Here is a 26618-nt window from a genome sequence, read left to right as displayed (position 1 = left end):
ATCTTCAAGGAGGTCCGTGTCACAGGGAAGGATGCAATACGAAATATTTCCTGCTTCGGGGTACAATTCAGCTAGACAAGACATTGGGACCGTTGCACTGCAGTGGACAAATGTTCAGTGCGACTGTTCGATATATTTAGGTCATGCCTTCCAGCAAATAATGGACCTTTTGGGTAGCGCTGATGAGTATGAGGCGGTCGTTTTAACTTTTAACACCAGAGAATGCGCCTTATAGCAGCATGTTTTTTCTGTCTGTTCATGTATGTGGTTAAAATGCAATCTGTATATGGTTAAAAGGCAGCCTGCCTTCATGGAACTTATCGTCTGTATATATGTAAGCTGTAAAGGGTGTTCTATACTTTCCGCGTAGTTAGGCTGTGAACCTTTCAGACAACCCTTGTCTTTAACCACCTTTAAATATGACATGATCTACAGTACGATGATTTCAAATTGTCCTCTCCTTCCCTGATCAAATTCAAACGTTAAACACTTGTTTCCGGTTTATTGCTTGTAGTAAGATGAAATAAATATCTCAAGAACGGCATCTTTAATATTACTGACAGAAGGAAATAAAATACTTATTGCAAAATAATCTAGAGGAATGGGCATTTGGTATTGTGGAATGGAAATTCAGGATAAATTCGGGAAATGTGTAAACTCATCAGACACCAACACATAAACCATTGATTTCCTTTTTTATACATTCTTTATTGTTACGATGAATACATTGATATATTATTAAAGTCGTTCGGACGTGAAAAAATAAGCATGATCTGTTGTCAAAGCTGCAATATGTATTATGGCGGCAAATGAGTGAGTGAGTGAGTGAGTTTGGTTTTACGCCGCTTTTAGCAATATTCCAGCAAAATCATGGCGGGGGACACCAGAAATGGGCTTCACACAATGTACCCATGTGGGGATTCGAACCCGGGTCTTCGGCGTGACGAATGAACGCTTTAACCACTAGGCTACCCCACCACCCCATGGCGGCAAATGAAATGAACCTGTACATGTATAATCATTGTTAAAACGAAGGAAAGATAACGTTTTGTGTATTACAAACTTATTGAATCCACGTGCTCCATTCATTTATCCAGTATATCAGTCACAACAAAAGCTAGAGAAGGATAATATTGTCACTAAAAGCACATCAGTGCTTAACTAAGGGAATGTTCCATCTTGTTACTGGTAAGGATTCACATGTTTCTCTGTAATATCATAGGTATTGTTTATGTTTTCAGTGACTGTCTTCTGTTTCAGATGATCATAGCAAGCATCAGTTTGGCTGTCCCTCGCTTGCTCCATTGCTTTAGCTGCTGACGCTGTTGTGTCATATGTTCCAGACAGGGGGGATACTCCTTGTCCCAAATGGTTGTATTCATCTTCTGGGTTGGATCCATTATTGCTCATCATCGATTTAGCTGCTGACGCTGTTGTGTCATATGTTCCAGACATGGGGGATACTCCTTGTCCCAAATGGTTGTATTCATCTTCTGGGTTGGATCCATTATTGCTCATCATCGATTTAGCTGCTGACGCTGTTGTGTCATATGTTCCAGACAGGGGGAAACTCCTTGTCCCAAATGGTTGTATTCATCTCCTGGCTTCGATCCATTATTGCTCATCACTGGATGTTCCTTAGTTTGGAGTATGAAACACGCACTTGAATCAGTTACATGATTGGAAGTTACATAATCATAATTACTCGCAAGATGTTGCCGCAAGTCGTCGATTTCGTCATAACTAATATTTTGTGGGCTATTCGCAGCTGAGTTTCTTTGCCCATCCAGAGTTGTCCTCCTTGGGATTTTTGGGATAGGCTTTGTATCAACTTTCCTAAAGATAAATAAAATAACGTACAGTTACAAACATCAAAGAGAATGCTTAATCTTGTCGAATTACAATACACATTTGAAGTACATGAGATTCATTTAAACGATTTCATTATGTCGATTAATTCATTTATGATCAGTGGACAACCTTCGTGAAGCATGATGATACACTTACAATCTAACCAGAAAAGGTTTGTAATCATAATATCATTTTGTCATCAGGGTTTCATAATTCACGACCGACATTGACCTTTTGTCTATGTGTGCTTTCGTAGACACCAATGTGTAGGAAAGTATTTATTCATCTTCTCGCGAACACCTTGTATCACCCATTGGTAGTGATTCTTTAACACGGGGTTAATCGTACCAGGGACACTTTTGGAGGAGAGTATGGAACTGTATCTGTCGTTTCTATATATTCTATGTATTACCTGTTTCTCCAACACCATAGGATTACTAAAACCACTGCTACAAATAGAAGTGTTCCAACAACAGCACCTGCAACAACGCTAGTCCTGTTCGGGCTGGAGTCTATAAGTAAAACAATTGATTATATTTTAAAGTCTATATCTCTTTGCTATTATAAAAGATTTAATCAGTTAAATACTGGTGTGTATTTGTGTTGCTTTTTCGTGAGTGAGTGAGGTTATGGTTTATATTTGCCAATATTCCAGCAATATCGCGGTGGGGGACACCAGAAAGAGGCTTTTCAAACTTTGTACCCATGTGGGGAATCGAACCCGGGTTCTGAGCGTTACGAGCAAACCCTTTAACCACTAGGCTACCCACCGCTCTTTGTTTTTAAGTGTGTGAGTGAGGTTTTGGTTTGACGCTGCTTGTGCCAATATTCCAGCAATATCGCGGTGGGTGACACCAGAAAGGGGCCTTATACACTTTGTACCCATGTGAGGAATCAAACCAGGAATTTTGGTGTGAAAATCAAACGCTCTGACCACAAGGCTACCACACCGCCCATTTCTGTTTATTTCATGCCGGAGACACTGTATATTCAGACTATTAGAAGTGTGATGTATCATGTTTGTTGCCCATCCCTTGTAACGTAACTGAATGAGTTTCAGTGAGTAGCTTTAGCAGGAAGCAGTATTTCCGTTATGTGATGGCCATCTGCAAATATCCTACAAACCGCTGAATTAAAAACAGGAACAACAATCGAAGCACGATGACCCTCAAACAGCCTAGTAAGGAAGCCCCACTCTCCTCTTACTATAAGTCATACAAACCTAAGTAATATGTTATATTTGAAGTTGTCGAAAACGTTTTACACCGCAATGGGTATAAGAAGGTAAATGTTTATTTCCTGAATGTCCTCTGATGAATATCACGAACATCGATCGACGCAACTGGGACGCGATGACCTCCACAAAGAAGTCAGTAAACCTTGATATTTCCATAAGTCACCTGTATGAGTTGCTGAATACTAATCCGACCCGCATCTACACGGTCGTGGGTGGGTCAATATACAAGTAGGTAGAGTGAGTACTTGCGTTTTAGCTTTAGGGGCTATTAGCAACATCACGACAGGGATCACCAGAAATGGGCTTCACACTTTGTACCCAGGTGGGAAATCGAACCCGGGCCTTCGGCGTGACGAGCGGACGCTTTAACCACTAGGCTACCCCACCCCCAAAAGACTGATTCATCTGTAAAGTCACATGGTCGAAATTATCAGAAAACTCCAATATTAAGTTATGGACATTTTTGTATGGTCAGATTATCTTAAATATGTTTGTCATAAGTGTTACCTGTTGTGTCTGGACTCTCCTTCGTGCTACTTCCCATCGGCGCCGTCACGGTAACTGTGGAAACAGTGAAGACTTTTACTTCATTAGACCGTACATGTACACTGGACCACGAGGAGTTCATTATTTGTTTACAGAGTAATGTGGAGTTCATTACTTGTTTACAGAGTAACGAGGAGTTCATTACTTGTTTACTGGAGTAACGAGGAGTTCATTACTTGTTTACGGAGTAACGAGGAGTTCATTACTTGTTTACGGAGTAACGAGGAGTTCATTACTTCTTTCAACTTGTTTACAGTAACGACCAGTTCATTACTTGTTTACTTGTTTACAGAGTAACGAGGAGTTCATTACTTGTTTACAGAGTAACGAGGAGTTCATTACTTGTTTACAGAGTAACGAGGAGTTCATTACTTGTTTACAGAGTAACGTGGAGTTCATTACTTGTTTACAGAGTAACGTGGAGTGCATTACTTGTTTACAGAGTAACGTGGAGTTCGTTACTTTACATAGTAACGAGGAGTGCATTACTTGTTTACAGAGTAACGAGGAGTTCGTTACTTTACATAGTAACGAGGAGTGCATTACTTGTTTACAGAGTAACGAGGAGTTCATTACTTGTTTACAGAGTAACGAGGAGTGAATTACTTGTTTACAGAGTAACGAGGAGTGCATTACTTGTTTATGGAGTAACGAGGAGTTCATTACTTGTTTAGTAACGAGGAGTTTACAGAATAACGTCCTTTAGTTTCAACGAACTAGAAGGTTGAAGTTCGAACCTCCTCCCCATGGTTGGTAGATTATCATGCTACAAAATAATTACCATTCCGCGAGAGCGCCATTAGATATAGATCTAGAAGTCGAGACACCAAATATGGGCTTCACACACTGTACCCAGGTGGGGAATCGAACCCGGGCCTTCGGCGTGACGAGCGAACGCTTTAACCACTAGGCTACCCCACCGCTCCTAGCGCCTTTAAATGTAGACTAGAAGTGAATAAATATATTATTACTGACAGGTAAAGTTTGATGGGATAGTATTTATCTGTTTGTGTTAGTCTAGTTTGGGTAAGATTATCTCATGTGCTTAAAAATATGTCAGGATAGTTACGTGAATGTATACGAGGTTAAATATAGAAGCTGTGCACACAGGGTATAAGGTGAATTCGCTGACAAAATCAGTGAATGTGGATTCGAATCCTGGTTCGATTTTGTTTCTAGGTCATGGCAGTTCATTATCCGGGAGTTTCAACAAAATGATAAACATAAAATGTCTTACAGCATTCCTTCCCCTTTAAATTGATAAGCCCACATAAAATCAAAATATTCTTTAAAACGTCTTCCAGACCAGCCCATACTCCTTATTTTGATAAAAAGCATTCTGCAAAAAATACCACCAGTCCTAATTTATTCATACAAATCTGACATCATGACTAAAAGGAAAAACCATTTAGTGTCAAAGCCTTGTCAATTCAGCTCTCAATAATTCTGATGATCGACATAGTTTCGTTGAGTGGCATTTAGAAGTTGGTGTGATGAACAACGAGGAGAGTTCTATGGATCTACTATCAATATAATATGAGCGACGTTTCAGTGTAGCTACTAACGCTTGCTTGATAACGGTGTTAGCAGCTACACCGAAACGTCGCTCATATTATATAAAAGAACTTGTATGTCCACAGAACTCTCTTTGTTGTTGATCGAGATCGTGTTAAATGCTCAATGATAAGAGTTACCTGTAGTGGGTGTACTCTCTCGTCTACTCCCTCCGGTCACACTACCAGTTGTCACAATCCGAACTGTCACTGTGGTAAGACACAATGCTTGATTTCAACTAAACGTTTAGGACTTGTGAAACATTCATGCACTGGTCCACATTACTTTGCATATAGAGTTACGCCCCTTTGATTTCTGCGGATTAGCGGGTTCGAATTTCGCCGCGATTATTAATATTATCGTTCAGGACTCTATATATGGTCATGGTTTTCACCAATCAGGTCACGTCTACAAATGACATCATTTTCGATACTCCTCTTACTTTCAGGTATCACGTCATGATACAAATAAAATCTGTTCACGTTTAACAAGCCCATTCATTCAAGTTAGAAGCTGTAAAATCGGGTTAATTAACCCGATCAAAGCTTTCTTACATGATGTCAATGCCAGATATCTAACACAAAACCATACAGCCATGTCTGCATGCTATTTCTTTAAAATGCATAATCCTACACAATCCTACACAACCAAACACAATCAAACAAAATCCTTAATATTCAAACACAACACTACAAAATCAAACACAATCCTTAATATTCAAACACAACCCTATACAATCAAACACAATCCCTCATATTCAAACACAACCCTACACAATCAAACACAATCGTACACAATCAAAGGACGGAGCTTCGCTGAATACTAAAGGATCTATTATGATTAACAACCTAATGTGTTGTTATGGTTACGAACGACTATGAATCAGAGGGTGTGTAATGCAAACCAAAGCCTGATTTCAAAATATTGACAAAACCAGTCACTGTATTAGCAATGACACACTGTGGAACCAAATTAAATCTAACCAAGGTTGTTTGCTTAAAACGTTCAATCATATTGAATTGTCGCGCTTTTAAAAATATGTAACCAGACTCACCAGTACGTCGAGTCAAATCTGTAGTACCGCAGTTGATAACGAAGTTGCTTGTGGCTAAAATAGGAATGTATTCATCAACTGACAATACAGAATTGACTGTACATTTGCTCTCTGAAGGTCTGAAGTTGTAGGATTTGACTCGGTTGAGTGATTTTACATGTGATTGGCAGCGGCCTTTGTACGCATGCCAAGATACAATGCTTTTTCTTTCATGAAGCAAGATATGATATTTAAGGAACAGAATCAAATTTGACTTTGAGATTAATTTACTTCTCAGATCGTTTGACAAATTGTTTCAAATAAAATTCTGCCCCTGGTAAACATACTGTAGAAAAATGTTACAGTAACGCTCATGTCGATGAAGGAGTATGCTGTGCCGCGTCAAACAAATAATACGCCCATTATTACGCACATTTTGTGAATGGCGGGTGCAACCGGTAGGGCAATAGATGCTTACCCTTATAGCGAACACCTGGTGTCATCACTAATTTTCTGTGATCAATTCATATTATTGTCACCGCAATGTTTACCCCTACACCTTGCGGAGTTCGTTTCTGAGGATAGTCACGAATGTATACTTTTGCAATGAGGTTGTATATTTAAACACAAACTTACAAGTGATTCCAAGCCAGACAACTGGTCGTGATCCTTCCGTAACTTCAAGTGTAATGTGTGACTGTCCAGGTGATTGAATTGTTTGGAGCTGTTTATAGGGCCAAATCTCGTCTGAGCAGGTATACGGTGTCGTAGTAATGGTCAGACGGGAACAGTTTTGGGGTTCATTCCCATCTCCAAGACGTATATCAAGAGCGGTGATATTTACAGGCATCTGTGACTGAATTGTACAAGTATGCTTGGAACTGGGTATGTCATCTGTATGCTTGTAGATGATAGTGGTTTCAGATGCATTCCGTTGTGAAGCTTCATCGATGGGTGTAATTGAATCTCCTATAACATATGAACGTTCAGTGGATGAGTTTGTAAACCTTAAAAACAACGTGCACAAATATGTTAGAAATGTAACGCTTATGTACAGTTTGGCCTCTTTTGATACATACTTGAGGCGCAACATATGGACTCGAGGCAACAGTGGATATGGCTTCCGGTTCCAGGATAGCTAATGCCACCCGTACTTAGGGGTGGATAACCATCATTTCTACAAGTTATCTTCACATCATGTTTCGTAGAAAATATCTCATAAATACGTACAATCTGAACCGGTTTAGTTCATGAATAATTATCTTTTTTACGATTGATGAGTATTCACTCATTACCTTGAGAAACAAGTATTTTGGATATTACAACAGATATATAGCAGGTTCATTATTCCGATACCGCTCATGAATCTAACATGTAAATGGTGAAAATCTGATGAAGAGGGACGTCATCTATGTACTGTTAAATTTCAATATTATTTACATTATTTAATGTAACCTTAATTCTAAATTTTAGTGTCTCCAAAAACACACATACCTTCAATGCACCGATATTTGACAATGGAGAATGTATCGGCTGCATTCATCCGGGGAGCCTGATACTCACATTGGTTCTCTGTAGAACAGTTGTTGTAGAGGGAGATGAGGTAGGTGTTGTTGAAGCTGTTACTGCACCTACTTACTGTCACATTGTCAGGGTTTACATGCTGGCAGTCAGCGATCCCTGCACCACATTCTCTGTTGAAGGTGAAGTAGGCGCCAACGATGGCGATCTTCTGGCTGGGGTTGCATCTGATGCTGTGCTTAGTGCAGGGAAGGCCAACAGGACCATAACAGGCTCTACTCGTCCGGTTCTCTACATGGAGAAATATTCAGGCTTTTATTTATTTTTAAAATTTATATTCGATATGTTACAGCGCAGCAGGCTTATACTGAGTGAGTGAGTTTTGAGCATTAGTTCAGCTTCATGCACATTTAAAAATAAACATCACTTACAACTAATGGTAGTTCAAAATTAACTATAAAACGACATGATGTGATTAAATATCAGTACACAGGAAATCATATCGTGATGCTCGAATTTGTCTCCATCCAAAGGGAACACATTTATATCCATCAAATCAAATCATGTAGATGTCATCAGATATTTGACACCTCTTATTGACACCATCGACCGGTTTAGATTGGGGACAGACAATTCTCTTTATGGTGAAATTCCTTCCTCGTGTGGATTGACTGCTTAACTGACAATAACTAGCAAGTGATATTCCAAGTAAGACACAGACCATGTGGCCTATTATCATGGTTCAGTGATTAATGATGTGTATTAAATTTAAACACACAACGAATCCAAACAACAATAAGTGAGTGAATGAGCCAAAATTTAAAGTCGCCTCAGCTCTATGTCTTACTAGAATCGGTAGTTTATTGAGACAGTGTCGTGCCAAATATAGCATCTGCTTGATTTGACCACTTACTGCACAGTATTCTGTATTCATACTTTTCGGCCGTGGGAGCCGTGGGAGCCGTTGGAGACGTGGGAACAGTGGGAGCCGTGGGGGCAGTGGGAGACGTGGGAGACATGGGAGCCGTGGGACACGTGGGAGCCGTGGGAACCGTATGAGACGTGGGAGACGTGGGAACAGTGGGAGTCGTATGAGACGTGGGAACCGTATGAGACGTTGGAGCCGTGGGAGATGTGGGGGCCGTATGAGACGTGGGAGACGTGGGGGCCGTTAGAGCCGTAGGGGCCGTGGGAGCCGTTGGAGACGTGGGAACAGTGGGAGCCGTGGGGGCCGTGGGAACAGTGGGAGACGTGGGAACCGTGGTAGCCGTCGGAGCCGTGAGAGTCTTGAGAGCCGTGGGAGTCGTGGGAGCCGTGGGGATTCGTGGAAGACATGGGAGCTTCGGAGGCCGTGGGAGCCGTGGGAGACGTGGGGAACGTGGGAGCCTTGGGGGCAGTGGGAGACGTGGGAGACATGGGAGCCGTGGGAGACGTGGGAACCGTATGAAACGTGGGAGACGTGGGAACCGTATGAGACGTGGGAACCGTGGGAGACGTAGGAGACGTGGGGAGAACGGAGGACCCGTGGAGACGGAACCGGAGACAGGCGGATGTGAGACGGAACCGACGCGAAGACGTATGAACCGGAACGAGACGGAGCCGATGGAGACGGAAACCAGCCGGGAGACGTGGAACGTGGACGGAACGGAGACCGGAGACGTGGAACACGTGAGACGGAGACGGGAGAAGGAACTGCCGGAGAAGGGAGACGTGGAGACGTGGAATGGATCCGTGGAACAGTGGAGCCACAGTGGAACAGTGGAAGACCGGAGTCGGAGACGGTGGTGAGACGTGGAGACGAGGCATGGAGACGGAACAGGCACGGAGATGGAATGGAGATCGTGGAAGGAGACGTGGAGACATGTAGATGGAACCCGTGGACAGACGTGGAACCGTGGAGCCGAGGAACCCCGGTGGACACACACGGAGGAGAACCGTGGCGAGGTGGAGACGAGGGAAATGGAGAAGTGGAGCCGGAACTGGAGATGGTGGAGCAGGCACGGAGACGTGGAGAACCAAGTGAGGTGGAACGAGTGAGACGGGAGAACAGTGGAGACGGAGGAACTGGACATGGAAGGATGGAGAATGGAACAATGGATCTGTGGAGATGAGAGCGGAAATGGAGATCAAAGGTGGAGCATGGAAGCAGATGGAGACTGTATGAGATGGAGACGTGGAAATGGAGATGGAGAGATGGAAGCTGAAGAAGGAGAATGGAAACTGGGAAGGAGATGGAGATGTGGAGATGGAACTGGAAGGAGACATGGAGACTGGACAATGGAATGGAACTGAATGAGATGAACTGGAAGGACAATGGAGATGGAAACTGTAAGGAGATGGAGATGGAGTGGAAGCCGTGGATGGAGAATATGGAACTGCATGGAAATGGAGTGGAGATGATGGAAGGAAAGTGGAGATGGAACTGTAAGGAGACATGGAATGGGATGGAGATGTGGAGACATGGGAGACGTGAAAGCATGGGAGACGTGGATGATGGATCTGGGAAGGGAGAGATGGAATAGTGGGGAACTGTGGAAATGGAGAATGGAAATGGAGATGGACATGGAGCGGGAGAACCGAAACTGGAGATGGGAACTGAAGGAACAAAGGATGGAAATGGAAACAGTGGAAGGGGACCACAGGGGCAGTGGATGTGGGAACAAATGAAACATGGGAGCCGGGAAGAACCCGGACCGCATGGAGCCGGAGCCGTGCCGGACGTGGAAAACCGGAAGGACGCCGGAGGACGTTGGACCGGACAAAATGGAAACTGAGGACGGAGACGCCCGAGGTGGAGTCAAATGGATGACCGGCCCGAAACCCATGAGGACGGAGATGGAACCGTGGAGACGTGGAACGGACGCGGAAGACGTGAGAACGGCATGAGGTGGAAACGGAAAGACGAAACGCATGGAGATGGAGGACGTGGAGGCGGATGAGATCGCGGATCCACATGAGACGCCGGAAGACGTGGAGCCGGACGTGGAACCGGACACGTGGACAGTGGAACCGGATCCCGGACACGTGGAAACCGTGGAGGAGATGGAGCCACGGAAAAGACCCATGACGGACGCGGATGGAAACGGAGACGGACCGTGGAAACCGGACGGACGTGGACAAATGGAATGGATCCCGGACCGTATGGAGACCGACGGAGCCGGAACAAGGCCGGAGCCGGAACGAATGGAGGTGGAACAAAGACGTGGACGTGGAGCCGCACGGAGACGTGGAATCGATGAGACGGAGACATGAGAAACCGGTATGGAAACGGATGGACGTGGAACCCGGATGAGGACGCCGGATCGATGGAGCCGGAGCCGGAACGGACATGAGAAACAGGATCCAGGATCGAGGAAACGGGATGACGCTGAACCGACACGGAGACGTGGAATGGAATCGTGGAGACGTGGAAGGAAGGCATGAGACGTGGAGATCGAACCGGAACGAAGATATGGAGGATCGGAAACGGAATGGAAGACGGAGGACGGAGCCGGACGTGGAGACGTGGAACCGAAGACCGGAGATCGCTGGAAATCAACATGATCGGGCCGACGGAGCCGGATGGAGACGGGGACCCATGAGCCGGATATCGTGGAAGGAACGTGGAAACCGGAAGACGTGGAGCCGGAAGACGTGGAACCGGTATGGATCGATGAGATGGAACGGAACGACGTGGAGGAAGTGGCCGCCGGAACGGATACGTGGAACGTAACCGGAAGATCGTGGAACGAAGACGTGGATCGTACGGGGCCGGAGGATGGAAACGCGGAGCCGGAGTGGAGAACACGGAACCGGAATCGAACGAAGACGCGGAACGGAAGATGGAACGGGGATCCGGTAACGAGACGTGGAGACGTGGAACCGCATGACACCCGGAGGACGGATCCGTGGAGGATCGGGAACGCACGGAGGAACGTGGAGAAAACGGAGACACGTGGACCGGAACGACGGAAAACCGGAAGAGGATCGTGGAGCCGGATGGAACCGGACGGACGGAGCCGTGGATAACGCGGAACCGATGACGTGGATAGCGGAAGAATGGAACGAAGGAATGGAAGGACGTGGAATGGAGACCGGACGGAACGATCCGTGGAAGGAACCCGGCGGAGACCGGAACGGAAAATACGGAACCGGAGCCGGAGGGTGGAGGACCGGAAGACCGGAAACGGAATGGATGGAATACATGGAAGGATGGAGCCGGAACCGATGGACGTGGAAAACTGGCTGGAAACGTGGAAACCGGGAGCCGGAATGGAGACGGAACGGATGGACGGAGGACGTGGAACGGAGTCGAACGGACGTGAAACCGGAGACGTTGGACAACAATGGACGTGGAAAACCGAAGGACAAACGGAGACGGATGGAACCGGAGCCCGGAACGGACGGAAACGGAATGGAATGGACATGACCGGAATGGTGGAGGACGGATCATGAAGGATGGACGTTGGACGATGGAGCCGGACAATGGAGGAATGGACCCTGAGACAACGAATGGAGCTGGGAACCGGACAAAGAATGGACGTGGAGATCGGAACAGGACGTGGAGGACCTGGGAGCCTGGAGCCGTGGACATATGGAATGGATCCACAGGACGACGTGGAATCGATGGATACGTGACATGGAACCGGATCCTTGGGATGGAGGACTGGGAGAATGGACCGGACGTTGGAACTGCATGGAAGACCGGATGGAATGGACGGATGGAACAATGGAGCCGGAATGGAAGAAACCGGACAACGGAGGACGGATGGAATGGAATGGAAACGATGATCCGGGGCCCCGGACATGGAAACCGGAGGAGACGGAATGGATCGTCGGAAACTGGCGGACAATGTCGGACGACGAATGCCGGAGGATCGTTAAACCGAAGGACATGGAATGGAATGGAGGACGGAATGGAAGGACCGGAATGGATCCGGAACGAAGGACGTGGAAGAATCGTGGAAGGATCGTGGACGTGGAATCGAAGGACAGGACGGAGGAGCCGGGGCCCGAGGACGTGGAAACCGGGAGCCGGGAACGGAAGGAGGACGTGGAGCCGTGGAGGCGTGGAGACGTGGAAGGATCGCGGAGATCGGAAACATGAGACGGGAATGGAACGGAAGGAGACGTGGATGGACGTGGAAGATCGGGAGGACGTGGAAATGGACAATGGAACTGGAAGGATGGACAAGGAATACGTGGACAAATGGAATGGATCTGGATGGAACGGAATGGTACGGAGCCGGGGCCAGTGGAACCGGACGTGGAAGGACATGGAACCGTGGAATCAGGAACGTGGGAGACCGGAATGGGATCTTGTGGCGTGAACCGGCGGAGTCAAATGGACGCGAAACCGAAGGACGGATCGTGGAGCCGGGGCCGGATCGGACGTGGGAACTGTAGCCGGGGCCGGAATCGGATCAAATGGAATGGAAGGAATGGAAGATGGAATGGACGCTGGGAGGAATGGAAGTGGCGCGATACGTGGGAACCGTATGAGACGTGATAAACGTGGAGCTGGAACCGTATGAAACGTGGGAAGGAGGTGGCCGTGGGAGACGTGGGAAACGTATGAGACGTGGGAAACGTGGGAACCGTATGAGAGGTGGGAGTCGTGGGAACCGTGGGGGCCGTGGGAGACGTGGAAACCGTATGAGACGTGGGAGACGTGGGAACCGTGGGGGCCGTGGGAGACGAAGGAACCGTATGAGACGTAGGAGACGTGGTAGCCGTGTGGGCAGTTGAAGACGTGTGAACCGGATGGGACGTGGGAGACGTGGGAACCGTGTTGGCCGTGGGAAACGTGGGAACCGTATGAGACGTTGGAGACGTGGTAGCCGTGGGAGACGTGTGAACAGTATGAGACGTGGGAGACGTGGGAACTGTATGAAACGTGGGAGACGTGAGAGACGTGGGATCCGTATGAGTCGTGGGAGACTTGGTGACGGTGGGAGCCGTGGGGGCCGTATGAGACGTGGGAGCCGTGGGAGCCGTGGGAGACGTGGAAGTCGTTCCAATTTACACTTGTCAGAGGGGTACACAAAGTCCGTGACTAAGACTACCAGCTGTCCGAATTTCAGTTTTGTGGAAGCCACGGTGGTTGACGTGTTAGATCTCCGACTCGTAGGTTCGTATCCCGAATGGAAATCAACCTAGTTCACTCTTGTACAGAAATCGATCAGAACACGTCACATTGAAGAGCGGTTTTTTATGTACACATTTCAACATTACAATACTATTTAAAATAACCCAGACTATCACAACATTATTCATAATTAAGAACATGGGTTAACATGGGATAATGTTGAGGCTGCAGTTATTGTGTCAACGTAATATTGAATGAATGAAATTTGGGTTAAAAGTTGAAGCAACTGTTATACACTCTGTTGATATTTTGTTAAATATTTTGAAATGGTTGTGTTGAAGAACATACCCATAAGTACGGCACCCTGGAGAACACACCCTGCCAGATATATGACACGCCAGGAGATGAATGTCGTGGCTGACATGATCCAGTGTTGAGTAATGCTCGCAACCGTTATCTATTCACATACATGTACACATGTGATATACACAGATGATGCAAACAAGGAAGTAGAAGTTTCGCTGTGGCGTGTCTGCTCAGTTTCCTGACATGAATTCATTGTGACCAGTATAATCTGTTGCCCTATCCGTGGATCCGGGTTGAAATCGTCTCAAGCAACCCATGTTTGTCGTAAGAGGCGACTAACGGGATCGGGTGGTCAGGCATGCTGACTTGATTGACAGATGTAATCGTAGCCCACCTCTGTTGATTCATACTCATGATGTTGATCACTGGATTGTCTGGCCCAGACTCGATTATTTACAGACTGCCGTCATATAGGTGGAATATTGCTGAGGGCGGTGTTAAACAACAAGCAAAGAAAAACATTTCGTCGCCTGCAAACCAGAGTGTTCTAAGTCCACGTTTGACAAAATTAGAGTTAGTATGCTCAGGGTAGGTTTTAGAGCATAATTTATTACTGTAGCAACTTTTTACAGTGCTATCTAGCTTTGAAAGTGGTTTTTCAAACACAAACTTTGTTCTATCTCAATGAAAATTCGATCACGGAAGCACAATTTGATCACGTGACATTGAGATTTACCAATTTTGAAGTGATTGTTATAATGGAAATGGAACATTTTAACTCTGTTCTTATTTCTGCTTTATTTAATTAAATATAGTCCTTATGAAAGTAAATCAGATTTAAACGACAAAAATACAACCTGGTAATAAAGAAATAACAATCAAATATCGATATAATAATAACAAAGCTGAGTTTTTAGCTGTGTTTTTTGACACTTAAAACACTTTCTTATTTATTTCAATAGTTTGATCATATAATTTGAATTTTCCGATACTGTTTAACATGTCACTTGCATGTGCAAAATTTGAAAGAACTCGATTGAAAAGTTTAGACGATATTGTTGTCCTAAACTTCAAGATAGAATTTCTCGAAAATAGGTTTTTGTGACTTAGTACACTCTGGTTTTCAGGCGACGATTTGTGTGATACTGTAGTTTTCACAATTCCTCTTGTCAGAGTGTATGTATGTGTCGCGTTATTGACCCTATGACTTGCCTTTTATTGATTAAAACCAAATTGAGGATCAGTTCAAAGCCAGAATTAGCAATTAACCAATTCCAATGAGTGAGTGAGTGAGTTTAGTGTTACGCCACACAACGCAATATTCCAGTTATATGGCGGCGGTCTGTAAATATTCGAGACAATCCAGTGATCAACAGCATGAGCATCGATCTACGCAACTGGGATACGATGACATGTCTTAACCAAGTCAGTGAGCCTGACCACCCGATCCTGTTATTCGTCTCTGACGGCAAGCATGGGTTACTGAAGATCAGTCCTAACCCGGATCTTTAGGGATCTAACCAATTCCAGACCAAAGCAATGTTGTAATATTTTTGAGCGGAAAAGATGTGCCACAAGTTGAACGCGACACAGATGAACAATGTGTCATTCGTTAATTCTATCGTCACGCAACCAGCTATCGTGTTGCCATCTCTAAATACATCCGGTGGGCCAGGACATGACGCCCTCACTACATTGTCATTGTGTTTGAGTATTTTTGGAAGTCTGCCAGAACATTGTTTCTGAAACTCGTGATATAATATGTAAACCATCTGACTTAATATATGCAAAACTGTACAAAAATGTATATAAATCTTTGAAAAAAAGATTGTGTACACGTAAGCCGAGTTATGGTGTGAATAATTTATAACACATTTTTCTATCTCGAGTGAACTCGACATAAGAAACTGTGAGTTGAGTGAGTGAGTGAGTGAGTATGGTTTTCCGCCCTTTTTAGCAGTATTCCAGCAATTTCACGGCGGGGAACACCAGAAATGATATCATCATTTAAAGATTAGAATACGAATGCAGCAAAGAGGGGATCCTGGCAATGTTTCATCAGAGCCCATCTGTTAGACCTCTCCCTTGTTGCACCAACAGAGACCTTTGTGAGAATGTGACGTCTCCCCAGCACTGCAGCCCCATGCACTACCCACAATGTCAGAATGCCTCTCAGTGGTAGTGGTCAATACCAGGCTAGTGTTTGCATAATCATAAATAAAGTAAATTGCACCGAACAGTGCACAATGATCGTAATCTCAAGTGTTCTGCCCATATAAGATTTGCGTTGATCGTAATTCGAGCCAGATAATCTTGCCAGGAAACCCATAGATTCTCTATAAATTATTTTTCTGGTTTTGTTGGGTTCCCCAAGGAGTTTTTCAGGAAAGGGAACATTTCGTTCACCGAACAGATGTGCACTATTTTGGATATATTGACTATAGCCCCGATAAACAAACGCAGGTAACCACTTAAGATGATCAAACAGTATTCAAACTGAATTATGAACATAAGCAATATCTCCTACAATCCTGGTAACAAACAAATGATCATATATGCATAATTATCTACAATATATGAAGCCCGTGGGGATGCAGAGGAAGAGCACATGTCCTATGCTTGTCGTTGGAAGACACTAATTATATGCATAAATGGAAAGGGTTGTAAGGCACGGTGAGTTGGTTGGTTACTCGTGTATGCATGAATCGAATCTTACCATAACAATCATGATTGTCTGACCCAGACTTGAGTATTCGCTGTCGTAAAGAAGGAATGAGTGAGTGAGCTTGAAAATCAGACCCGGACCTTCGGCGTGACGAGTGAACGCATTAACCACAAGACTACCCAACCACCCCCGTCAAGATGGTATGCTGATGAGGTGGCGGTACGTAGCTAAAGGAAGATAGAAACAAAACTGTAATGTCACATGTGCATTGATACATTAGATGAATAATGTTGCGTGTACTAATCCTATGATGCTGTACCTTCAATAGTCCAGTGATAATGAATGACACATCTGCTATAACGTCAAGACTGACTGACTGAGTTTTGGTTTTACGTCGCTTTTAGCAATATTCCAGCAACGTCACGGCGGGGGACACCAGAAATGGGCTTCACACATTGTGCCCATGTGGGGATTCGAACCCGGGTCTTCGGCGTGACGAGCCAACGCTTTAACCATTAGGCTACCCCACCGCCCCTATATAACGTCAAAATGATAATGTAACAGGTACATTGGTATAATTTCAGTTAAAGAATTAACGTATTCTAACAATGGAGCACGATGTTAATCATTCTTGTTCTTGTCTGCCCGCTCGTCATCTGTATCCTGGTAGTGGTTTTGTGAAACTCTACCTAATGAATACGATCCTTCTGATGTGTCAGGAATGTCATCAATTTTGCGACTACATCTGATTGCCAGATTCAGATGCCATGTCGATGTGTATCATCAATATAATCTATAGGAGGAGTTCGTCCAAACATGTGGTCATAACCTGTATCTTTCCCTCTGGTAATCCTGAAATTTTAGGCATACCAGCTGCATTCGTATCATTGTGGTGGCCTGGGGGTCTCACCAATGTGATCATATACACTGGAGTGGTTAGATAGGTTGTCATTATCAGATACAATTACACGAGGAGCTGTCTTCTCGTCGATGTGATCATAGACATTGGAATGGTTAGATAGATTGTCATGATCAGATACAATTACACGAGGAGCTGTCTTCTCGTCGACGTGATCATAGATATTGGAGTGGTTAGATAGGTTGTCATGATCAGATACAAGTACACGAGGAGCTGTCTTCTCGTCGACGTGATCATAGACATTGGAATGGTTAGATAGATTGTCATGATCAGATACAATTTACATGAGGAGCTGTCTTCTCGGCGATGTGATCATAGACACTGGAATGGTTAGATAGGTTGTCATGATCAGATACAATTACATCAGGAAATGTCTTCTCATGGATGTGATTACAGACATTGGTGTGCTTACATAGGTTGTCACAGTCATGATCTCCAGCAGTGGCCTGAACACATGTGATCATAGACACTGGTTTGTTTAGAGGGGTTGCCACAATCCGGATCAGACACAGTTACGTGTATGGATGCCGTCTCACTGATGTGATCATAGAGATTGTTGTGGCTAGGTGGGCTGTTACACTCACGATCACTGGCATTGACCGGAGCAGATGCATTTCCACGGATGTGATCATAGACACTAGTTTGGTTAGATGCGCTGTCCCAGTCATGATCGCAAGCAGTGTCATGAGCAGTTCTGTCCCGACGGATGTGATCATAGACACTGGTTTGGTCAGATGGGTTGCGACAATCACGATCAGACACAGTTGCATGAGGGAATGTCTTCTCATCCAAGTGATCATAGAGATTGCTGTGCCTAGATTGGTCCTGACAATCATGATCACAGACAATGACCTGAGCAGATGTGTTTCCACGGATGTGATCATAGACACTAGTTTCGTCAGATAGGTTGTTATAGACCAATCTTCCATCTCGGTATTTGTGAAAATTTTCCATAAAATAAAAATATTTCTCATCAACAAATCGCGTACGGACGGAACAACAGAATTTTTACATTCTACACTAGGAGTGAGTGAGTTTTGCTTTACGCCGCTTTTAGCAATATTCCAGCAATATCACGGCTGGGGACACCAGAAATTGGCTTCACACATTGTACCCATGTGGGGAATCGAACCCGGGGTCTTCAGCGTGACGACCGACCGCTTTAACCACTAGGCTACCCCACCAGTTCACATAAGGAGATATCAGGCTACCAAAAAAAGAACTCGCATATATCGCTTGAGACACATGTCTCGAGGGGAGGTGGGGTAGCCAAGTTGCCAAAGCGTCGCTCGTCATGCCGAAATCCGGGTTCGATTCCCCATATGGGTGAAACAAATTTCTGGTGTCCCCCGCCGTGATGTTGCTGGAACATTGCTAAAAGCGGCATAAACTCACTCACTAGCATGTCCCGACTGAGAAAGGTTAAGAGTAAGCGGATGATGATGCACGTAAACATCCTTGACAAACCATGGTCCATACTGCCATGTAAATTAGTATGTTGTGCCGAGTACTGCCCCCCTTTCCACGTCAGAATGAGTGAGTGAGTTTAGTTTTACGCCGCACTCAGCAATATTCCAGCTATATAACGGCGGTCTGTAAATATTCGAGTGTGGACCAGACAATCCAGTGAGCATCGATCTACGCAATTGGGATGCGATGACATATGTCAGTCAAGTCAGCGAGTCTGACTACATTATCCCTTTTGTCGCCTTTTACGACAAACATGGGTTATTGAAGATCAATTCTAACCTGGATCTTCACGGGTCTAACCAATTCCAGAAGGTATGATGGTAGCGATTATGTGTCCAGATTTGTCATCATCATGCCCTTGTTCTTGGGTTCCACCCAAGTGGTAACGCCTCAAACTTACATTACTCCAACTTACATTACTCAACTTACATTACTCAAGCTTACATTACTCAAACTTACATTACTCAAACTTACATTACTCAAACTTACATTACTCAAGCTTACATTACTCAAGCTTACATTACACAAGCTTACATTACTCAAACTTAAATTACTCCAACTTACATTACTCAACTTACATTACTCAAACTTTCATTACTCAAACTTACATTACCCAAACTTACATTACTCAACTTACATTACTCAAACTTACATTACTCCAACTTACATTACTCCAACTTACATTACTCAAGCTTACATTACTCAAACTTACATAACCAGGATGCTACTGAGAAGTGGCGCCCACTCACTCCCTCACTGCACTAAGTGAATGAGGCTGTCAAATTTCGTCATAATTCGTATGGCACACTAACAAAAATGACACACAAAATAACGGGTTCGATACTCTGTATCAATATGATTCATGTGTAAGATGAAAAATAGTTAATCCCAAAGACCGTAAGACCTGTGGAACCCCAACTTGCTGTAAAAAAGTGAATCAAATGTACGCTCAGTCATGATACCAAAGTGCCAAACCAAAGGATACATACATCCGTTACCTGCAGTTCAACATGTCGTCATTTAAACTGTTTGAAAAATACATTTAAGAAGGATACATCTAAGAAGACAAATTTGGAGGGGTATTCTGAGAATGGCAGATGATAGAGGTTAAATGGTTATATCGGAGGTGGTATCAAGGCATCAGTTGTTTGTACCGGGTGGGATATCGGCTGCTGCAAACATCATGAGCCTGTATACACCATAAACCTTTATATAATCAGCTGCATACAGGTACAACCTTCAATATTTCGAGTTATACGACCATTCGATACAAACCCAAAATAGTAACTGAAGAATTTACCTCCATACGAGAACAATCGTAAGATCTACACCTCGACCAAAAATCGACATAAAGGGTATATCTGTTTTCGTTTTCAACTCTTTCTCGGTACAACCAGAAGATATATACATACATGCTTACGTACCTACCTACCTACCTACCTACCCCACACACACATACATGCATACCTACATACATACCTACATACCTACATAAATGCTTGCATGCAAGTACACTGTGTATACTGAATACTGATACTCGTGGTATACAAGCAGACTCTGGGTGTGATTAAACAATGCCATTCTGCGCCAGTCAGTGATAGGAGAGACGCATTCCTAAAGGTATATGTGACTCATGTCGACCACGAAGTGTTCAGCATCTGTTGTAGGTTTGTGGTCGAGAAAACCTCAATAATATTCTCTTGTAAAAAACAGGCTCTTGAACCTTCTTCATGGTGAGTCTTCAATTAAAGCAATGCCGGTGGCACTGGTATAAACAGGAACCAGTGGCTGCATCAACAACAGTGGATGGGATTACATTATTGATCAAAATTATTTCCAAAAGTTGTCAATCTAGCGTATATTAGCTGTGGATAATACAACTATCTCATACAAGGATACTACCATAAGTGCAGTCATACAGAAACTATTGAATAAAACACTGCGGTTAACGGAAATGATCAAGTGGTTTGGAAATATTTAGTTGGTATACGTACCTTCTCCGATTTGAGGAAATCCAGTTTCACACTAAATATCAAAACTGGCAGAGGCTGATACACACGTTGACATGTATTAACATGTTATCTCTAAGGGCAGGCATGTTTAATGTTTAAAAATTGTTCTAAGGGGTGAACTGAAATTGGGATTTGACGTCGATTTCAAGATAGTTTCAGGCAATCACCTGTCTCAAATATTGGCAGAAAGAGTTTTAGATTACGTAGATTCGAATTCAAAAAAAGGAAAGGAAAACAAAAGAAAATTCGAAATCAAGTATGTCCTGGATTATTTTGCAATCTCAGAAAAGACGAAATTTCAATCATAACTGCCTACAGACTTGAACTAAAACTTCGTTCAACACGACGCCACACTATGAATTCCTTCCTGATATATATATGTGGCGATCATGTTATTCCTATGCCTTCAAGGTTTAGGTCAATTAAGCAATTGTGATCAGAGTATACGTGGAATGTTAGTCATCATTGTGTAAAATTAGGGCATGTGGGCAAAAGATATTCAAAACTATACTTCTCTTCAAAAGTTTAGATTGACTTACAACACTCACTATATATGTTATGTGTATATGTTTGGTTACATCGAAGATTGATTTGTCCGCTAACTTGAAGGGACCAACTGCAAACTTTATGCAGATGAATGGCACGATAATCATGCATCAAATTGCTGAAAGCATGTGCAAACATCGTGTACGTGAACAGCTGCGTTGTTGCATAAAGGTTTGTTAAGAATTCTCCAATTTTCACTGTTTTTTATCATTTATTCAACTCATGACAATGATCTTTTTAGTTCATGTGTAAACAGAACCTTTAGTTTAGAACAGTTGCGTGAAGTAAGTGGCTATATTTAAACTAGCGAGTCTAAACTTTTGATGAGAAGTATATATGCATCCGTTGTGGTCGCTCCTTGCTGATCTGCTTCTAGGGCATGTGAGTGTGAACTACAGTTTGGAAAGGCAACTGGACTGAAGCGTAGATGCATTGATGACCAAATATTGTTCAATAATGGTCAGATATTAACTTTTTGTCCACCTATTTACTGACTAGGTTGTTTCTTGTTAAGACCTAAGCTTGAATATTAAGATTATCGACAAAATATGAGACAAGGATCATGGGTACAAACATCACTCTTCCACATAGAATTGAAATTACAAGTCTTTATGGAAGTTGTATAGGACACGACATTTCAAACAATTAATAGGACGTTTCTTACATGAAGAGATAAAGAGGTCTCTGATAGTAATAAAATGATTTTGTCGCCATTATTTGAATGGCGACGTGTATGCGAGTAAAAGTCGGTTTTAAAGTCATTTAGATATGATACCGTGGTTTAACATTGATCCCCTGCTCAGAAACAGAAAACAATTCCTTCTGTAATCCTCATATTGCCCTCTGTGGACAGACGCTTTATCGATCGATACACACACCACATTGTTTAATAATGAGGAAAACATAGCTATTACATGAAATCCAAAGCCACGACACAACTTCAAAGCGACTACTTTCGGAACGGTTTTCCAAGAACAGAGTTATGATGACTTGAGTAGAGGTGGTTTTATTATATCTAGGACAACGCTCATCTTCAAATGTGCAGACACATGTCATGTTTAGATCTCTATTTTCTATTATCAAGTTTCCGGCACACTGTCCCTGCGTTCCCAGTCGCAGATCGAGGGAGGAAATCTGTATAGTGGAACGTGTGAAATTTACCGCACATGTATATACGGACGCATTTCGCGTTACAACCGAATCTTGGGAAACGTACTGAAGTGTCACCTCAGTTTTGTTCTGAACTTGACTCCCGTTCATACTGATGATGTCGGTATCTGCAATAGAATAGTGACACCAGCAAACGTTTGGTCCTTGTTGAAAGCGTAATTCAAGCTACGTCACTATTTGCTCAAATAATTACGTCTGCCAAGGCAAGGCTGCCAAGCCAAGGCAAACCAGAGGTTGTTCAGAGCACGATGTACATTAATCAGACAAGTCTCTGAGTCTGAGCCACAAGAACATATTCTTACCTGCAATTCCATTAGCGGACTAACAGACACACACAATATTACTTTATAGATACAGTTTGGACTGTCAAACAAATTGATTCCGAATTAAAGTGAACATTCAGTCTTCAAAAGCTGAAATTGAGTCTGTTTTATGAATAGAACGGAACACATAGTTCATCTATCTTCAAATCTCTTTAACACGAATGTTATGCTTGAGATCAAATCTATTTAGGTCATTTATCTGAAACTAGTTACCTTCAATGTAGGTGTGTTTCACCATCGACACAAAACAATTCCCATTTGGCCAAGGAGGGACGAATGTGCACCATGTCTAGGCGGAACAGGTCATTAAAAGAGCTTGAATCTCCGTGTGGTTGTATCTAGTATCACATTCTGAGCTTGAGTTCGTTGACGAAGCACACTGTGTATCTGATGTGTAACATGCCTCTAGTATTGCGATCCTCTGATTGCTTTCACACGTGGCATTGGTGACGTTGTATATCCCCCGCACCGTAACACGCTGTGCTTGAATGCATTGTATCTACAGATTTCAGCATTTTAAAATAGAAATAGGAATATGCATATAAATGCAATTCATATCAGTAAACATAGACTCATCAAACCTATGTTTGTCATCTCTGAACCAGAGTGTTCTCTCTTACACCTTTAAACACTTACATAGAGCTGACATTGGTCCTGTCGCTAATTGTGTCACGGCTCGACTATTGTAATTCCTACAACGTGTTCGAAATTATGCAGCAAGGATTGTTACACTAACTAAATCAGAGCACATCACTCCTGTTCTCCATAGCCTTAATTGGCTCCCTGTGGAACACCGTATCACATACAAGCTCCTTTTTTCTTGTCTTCCAGTGTCTACGTTCCCAAACAAAAGCCCTGCACCATGCTCCCATGGTAAAAAAGCTATGGGTAGAAAACATTTGCATATTCGGCCACTATTGCCTGGAACTCTCTGCCCCAGTACCTCAAAGACTGTGAACCATTGTCATCGTTTAAGACCTAACTCAAAACCTTCCTGTTCAGACTTGGCTTCTCAGTGTAACTTCTCTTCTCTCCTCTCCTCTCAGACATGTGCGCTTAGAGCTTGTAGTGTACAAGGATTCAACGCGTTTCAAGTGGACTATTATTATTATTTATTACACGATTCGTACCAAGGCCCTCTCAGTACTACGCACTATAAATAAAGAGATACCACCTCCTAACAAAATGTTGAAAAACTGTTGTTAGTCATAACTGACTCAAGATCATATCAGCAGTCGAGAGGAGTGATATTAATTAAATGGTCAAACACATTGTTCATGGACAATAAGGAGATAAACATACCGTGTTGGAAAAGCAGAGGTATATAACAAAACTATAATAGCTCTAAATTTGATTCAAAACTGAAAGCGTAGAACGTCAGAGTCATATATCCAATATATTGTCATTCCTATCGTTTGACGTTATTACCCAAACGCTACGTGTACATTGTCTTTTGAATATAGATCGTGGCTACCCTGATACATTCCACCTTCAAGAAATACATGTATATCACTCTAAGCAAGGACAGGTGCTATCTATCAAATGCCACTTGCATTTCGTATTTCATATGTCTTAGTATCAGGTCTCGAAATTATAATTCTTTTCAAGATTTAGTGAAAGCAAAGTATATAGTGTTTACTTTGATTAGTAATCCTAGTTATATCTTAGTATCCTACTAATACCTATATAATATTCCATTAGAGCCCGCAGTAATGGGATTTCTACTGTTCTCAATACATGAGAGTGCCTTAAACAGGTGAGCTACAAGGTTCCCATTTACCATGAATCATTTCACACACATTTCCTCACCTGAAATACTTGCTTCACAGAAGGATGTGTAGATCCCCACACTGCACACGAAGTATCTCAACCACCGTCCATTTGGTCTGCTTTGTCGGGTGACACAACCGCTGTTTATGCAGTTAAACTCTCGACGTAAGGGAATTCAATACGATCGTTTTAATACTGCAATGTGATACCAGATAATTTATGTGTACCAGGTAAAGGCGTACGGGATCAGGGTGTACATGCATTACATCCGTGTGCACAGAGGCTGGTAACGTCACTCAATCGGGTTTGTGATAAATATGAATACAGGTTGCAATCCTAGGCTTATATGTACTGCGATATTCAACATCGTGACATGCCTGTATATATTAAAGTCATACAGCTTGTGTAGTTTAAATTAGAATCCAGGGTCACTTCATGAGAACAATGAAATGGGGCATAGTCTTAAGACAGTGTGGTCCACGGCAGTGAGTACCCTGTACCTAACAATAACTACGATTTGTTTCTTATACTTATCATTGGAAACAGTTAAGACAGTACCAGATGTCATATCCTGATGACTCAGTTTGCATATTTCCAGAATACATGTGTTGGTAAAATCATAATAGTAAAAACCGTATATACACTGACACTGAGGTCGGTTGTTACAAATATATTGTTCTACTTTATCGTAAGGGTAAGGTATGCTTACGATTGAATCTGAAATTTCAGCAAAAGAGGTATAAATATTTAAATAAATCACAGTCAACATCTCCTCTTCACAAGGAAGCATTACCATTAGCAGGAGATGCTGAGAATGCATCATGCATATGAATAATGCATCACAAGTGTATTCGTACTTCCAGATTCTCTATGTATTTAAAAAGGTGAGGTGAGGTGAGGTGAGGTGAGGTGAGGTGAAATTGGGTTTAACGTCGTGCTTAAGAATGTTTCGCTCATATGGCGACGTGCATGCGTGTGTATGTGTATGTGCGGTGGCTTGTACCAGCCCAGATTTAAGCTGGTTTTATAGTGCTAACCCACTGAGATACCATGCTGCAGTGAAGCATTAATACCCCACTCAGACACAGTATACTGATTCCGAGCCGACCAGTCCCTGATGTACCCATTAATGCCGAGCGCCAGACAGGGACCAACAAGTACCATATTTTAACGTCTTTTGGTATGACGCGGTCGGGGATCGAACCCGCGAACTTCCGCTCTCCGGGCGGACGCTCCATCCACTACACCACGGAGGCGGTCTGTTTAAAAAAGAAGTCAGGTAGTTAGATAGGATTTATCGCTCTCAAGATCAATGCACATGTATAAAAGCATGAATGCAGATGTGTTTGCTTAAACAAGTCCGGACTAATACCGGCTTTATATGCAAAGTCCTAAGATTCCATATGCTGATTAACTCCACTGCACATTATACTGACTGGGCCAACAGATATTTGATACATAAACTTAATGGTGAGAACCAGGCAGGACAAAAACAAGTATATCATTTTACCACCAAAGCTTTTGAAATGAATCGAACCACAGACCTTTCAAGGCAGACACTCAATCCGATTTGCCTTAGAGTCGGTCTTTATGATACATAAGAACTGTGTATCATTGTTTATGTGTAC

General features: G+C 43.3%; 1 protein-coding gene and 1 long non-coding RNA gene across 4 annotated transcripts; both read right to left on the bottom strand.

Moving 5' to 3' along the window:
• Window positions 1-687: 687 nt before the first annotated feature.
• LOC124270576 lies at window positions 688-14275 on the bottom strand. Of its 3 annotated transcripts, XM_046705593.1 has the most exons (9): window positions 14158-14275; window positions 7716-8033; window positions 6858-7190; window positions 6243-6296; window positions 5329-5397; window positions 3596-3649; window positions 2264-2363; window positions 1598-1836; window positions 688-1490 (listed from the first exon to the last, which is right to left on the bottom strand). In XM_046705593.1, exons 1-9 carry the CDS (start codon window positions 14231-14233, stop codon window positions 1183-1185), a joined length of 1551 nt encoding a protein of 516 aa, XP_046561549.1. In that variant the 5' UTR covers window positions 14234-14275; the 3' UTR covers window positions 688-1182. The 3 variants fall into 3 exon arrangements, with proteins under 3 accessions (XP_046561549.1, XP_046561550.1, XP_046561551.1); XM_046705594.1 differs by lacking the exon at window positions 5329-5397; XM_046705595.1 differs by lacking the exons at window positions 688-1490; window positions 2264-2363 and having other exon boundaries at window positions 1582-1836.
• An 8438-nt stretch (window positions 14276-22713) lies between these two features.
• LOC124270577 lies at window positions 22714-25570 on the bottom strand. The gene is made up of 3 exons (XR_006896827.1): window positions 25030-25570; window positions 23434-23719; window positions 22714-23004 (listed from the first exon to the last, which is right to left on the bottom strand). It is a non-coding gene; the product is annotated as an uncharacterized LOC124270577 (long non-coding RNA).
• Window positions 25571-26618: the final 1048 nt, after the last annotated feature.

This window comes from Haliotis rubra, unplaced genomic scaffold (genome assembly GCF_003918875.1).
Source record: "Haliotis rubra isolate DU_JTF1 unplaced genomic scaffold, ASM391887v1 Scf1529, whole genome shotgun sequence".
In the NCBI taxonomy this organism is placed as follows: domain Eukaryota; kingdom Metazoa; phylum Mollusca; class Gastropoda; order Lepetellida; family Haliotidae; genus Haliotis; species Haliotis rubra.
This window is presented reverse-complemented; position numbering and strand designations above follow the sequence as displayed.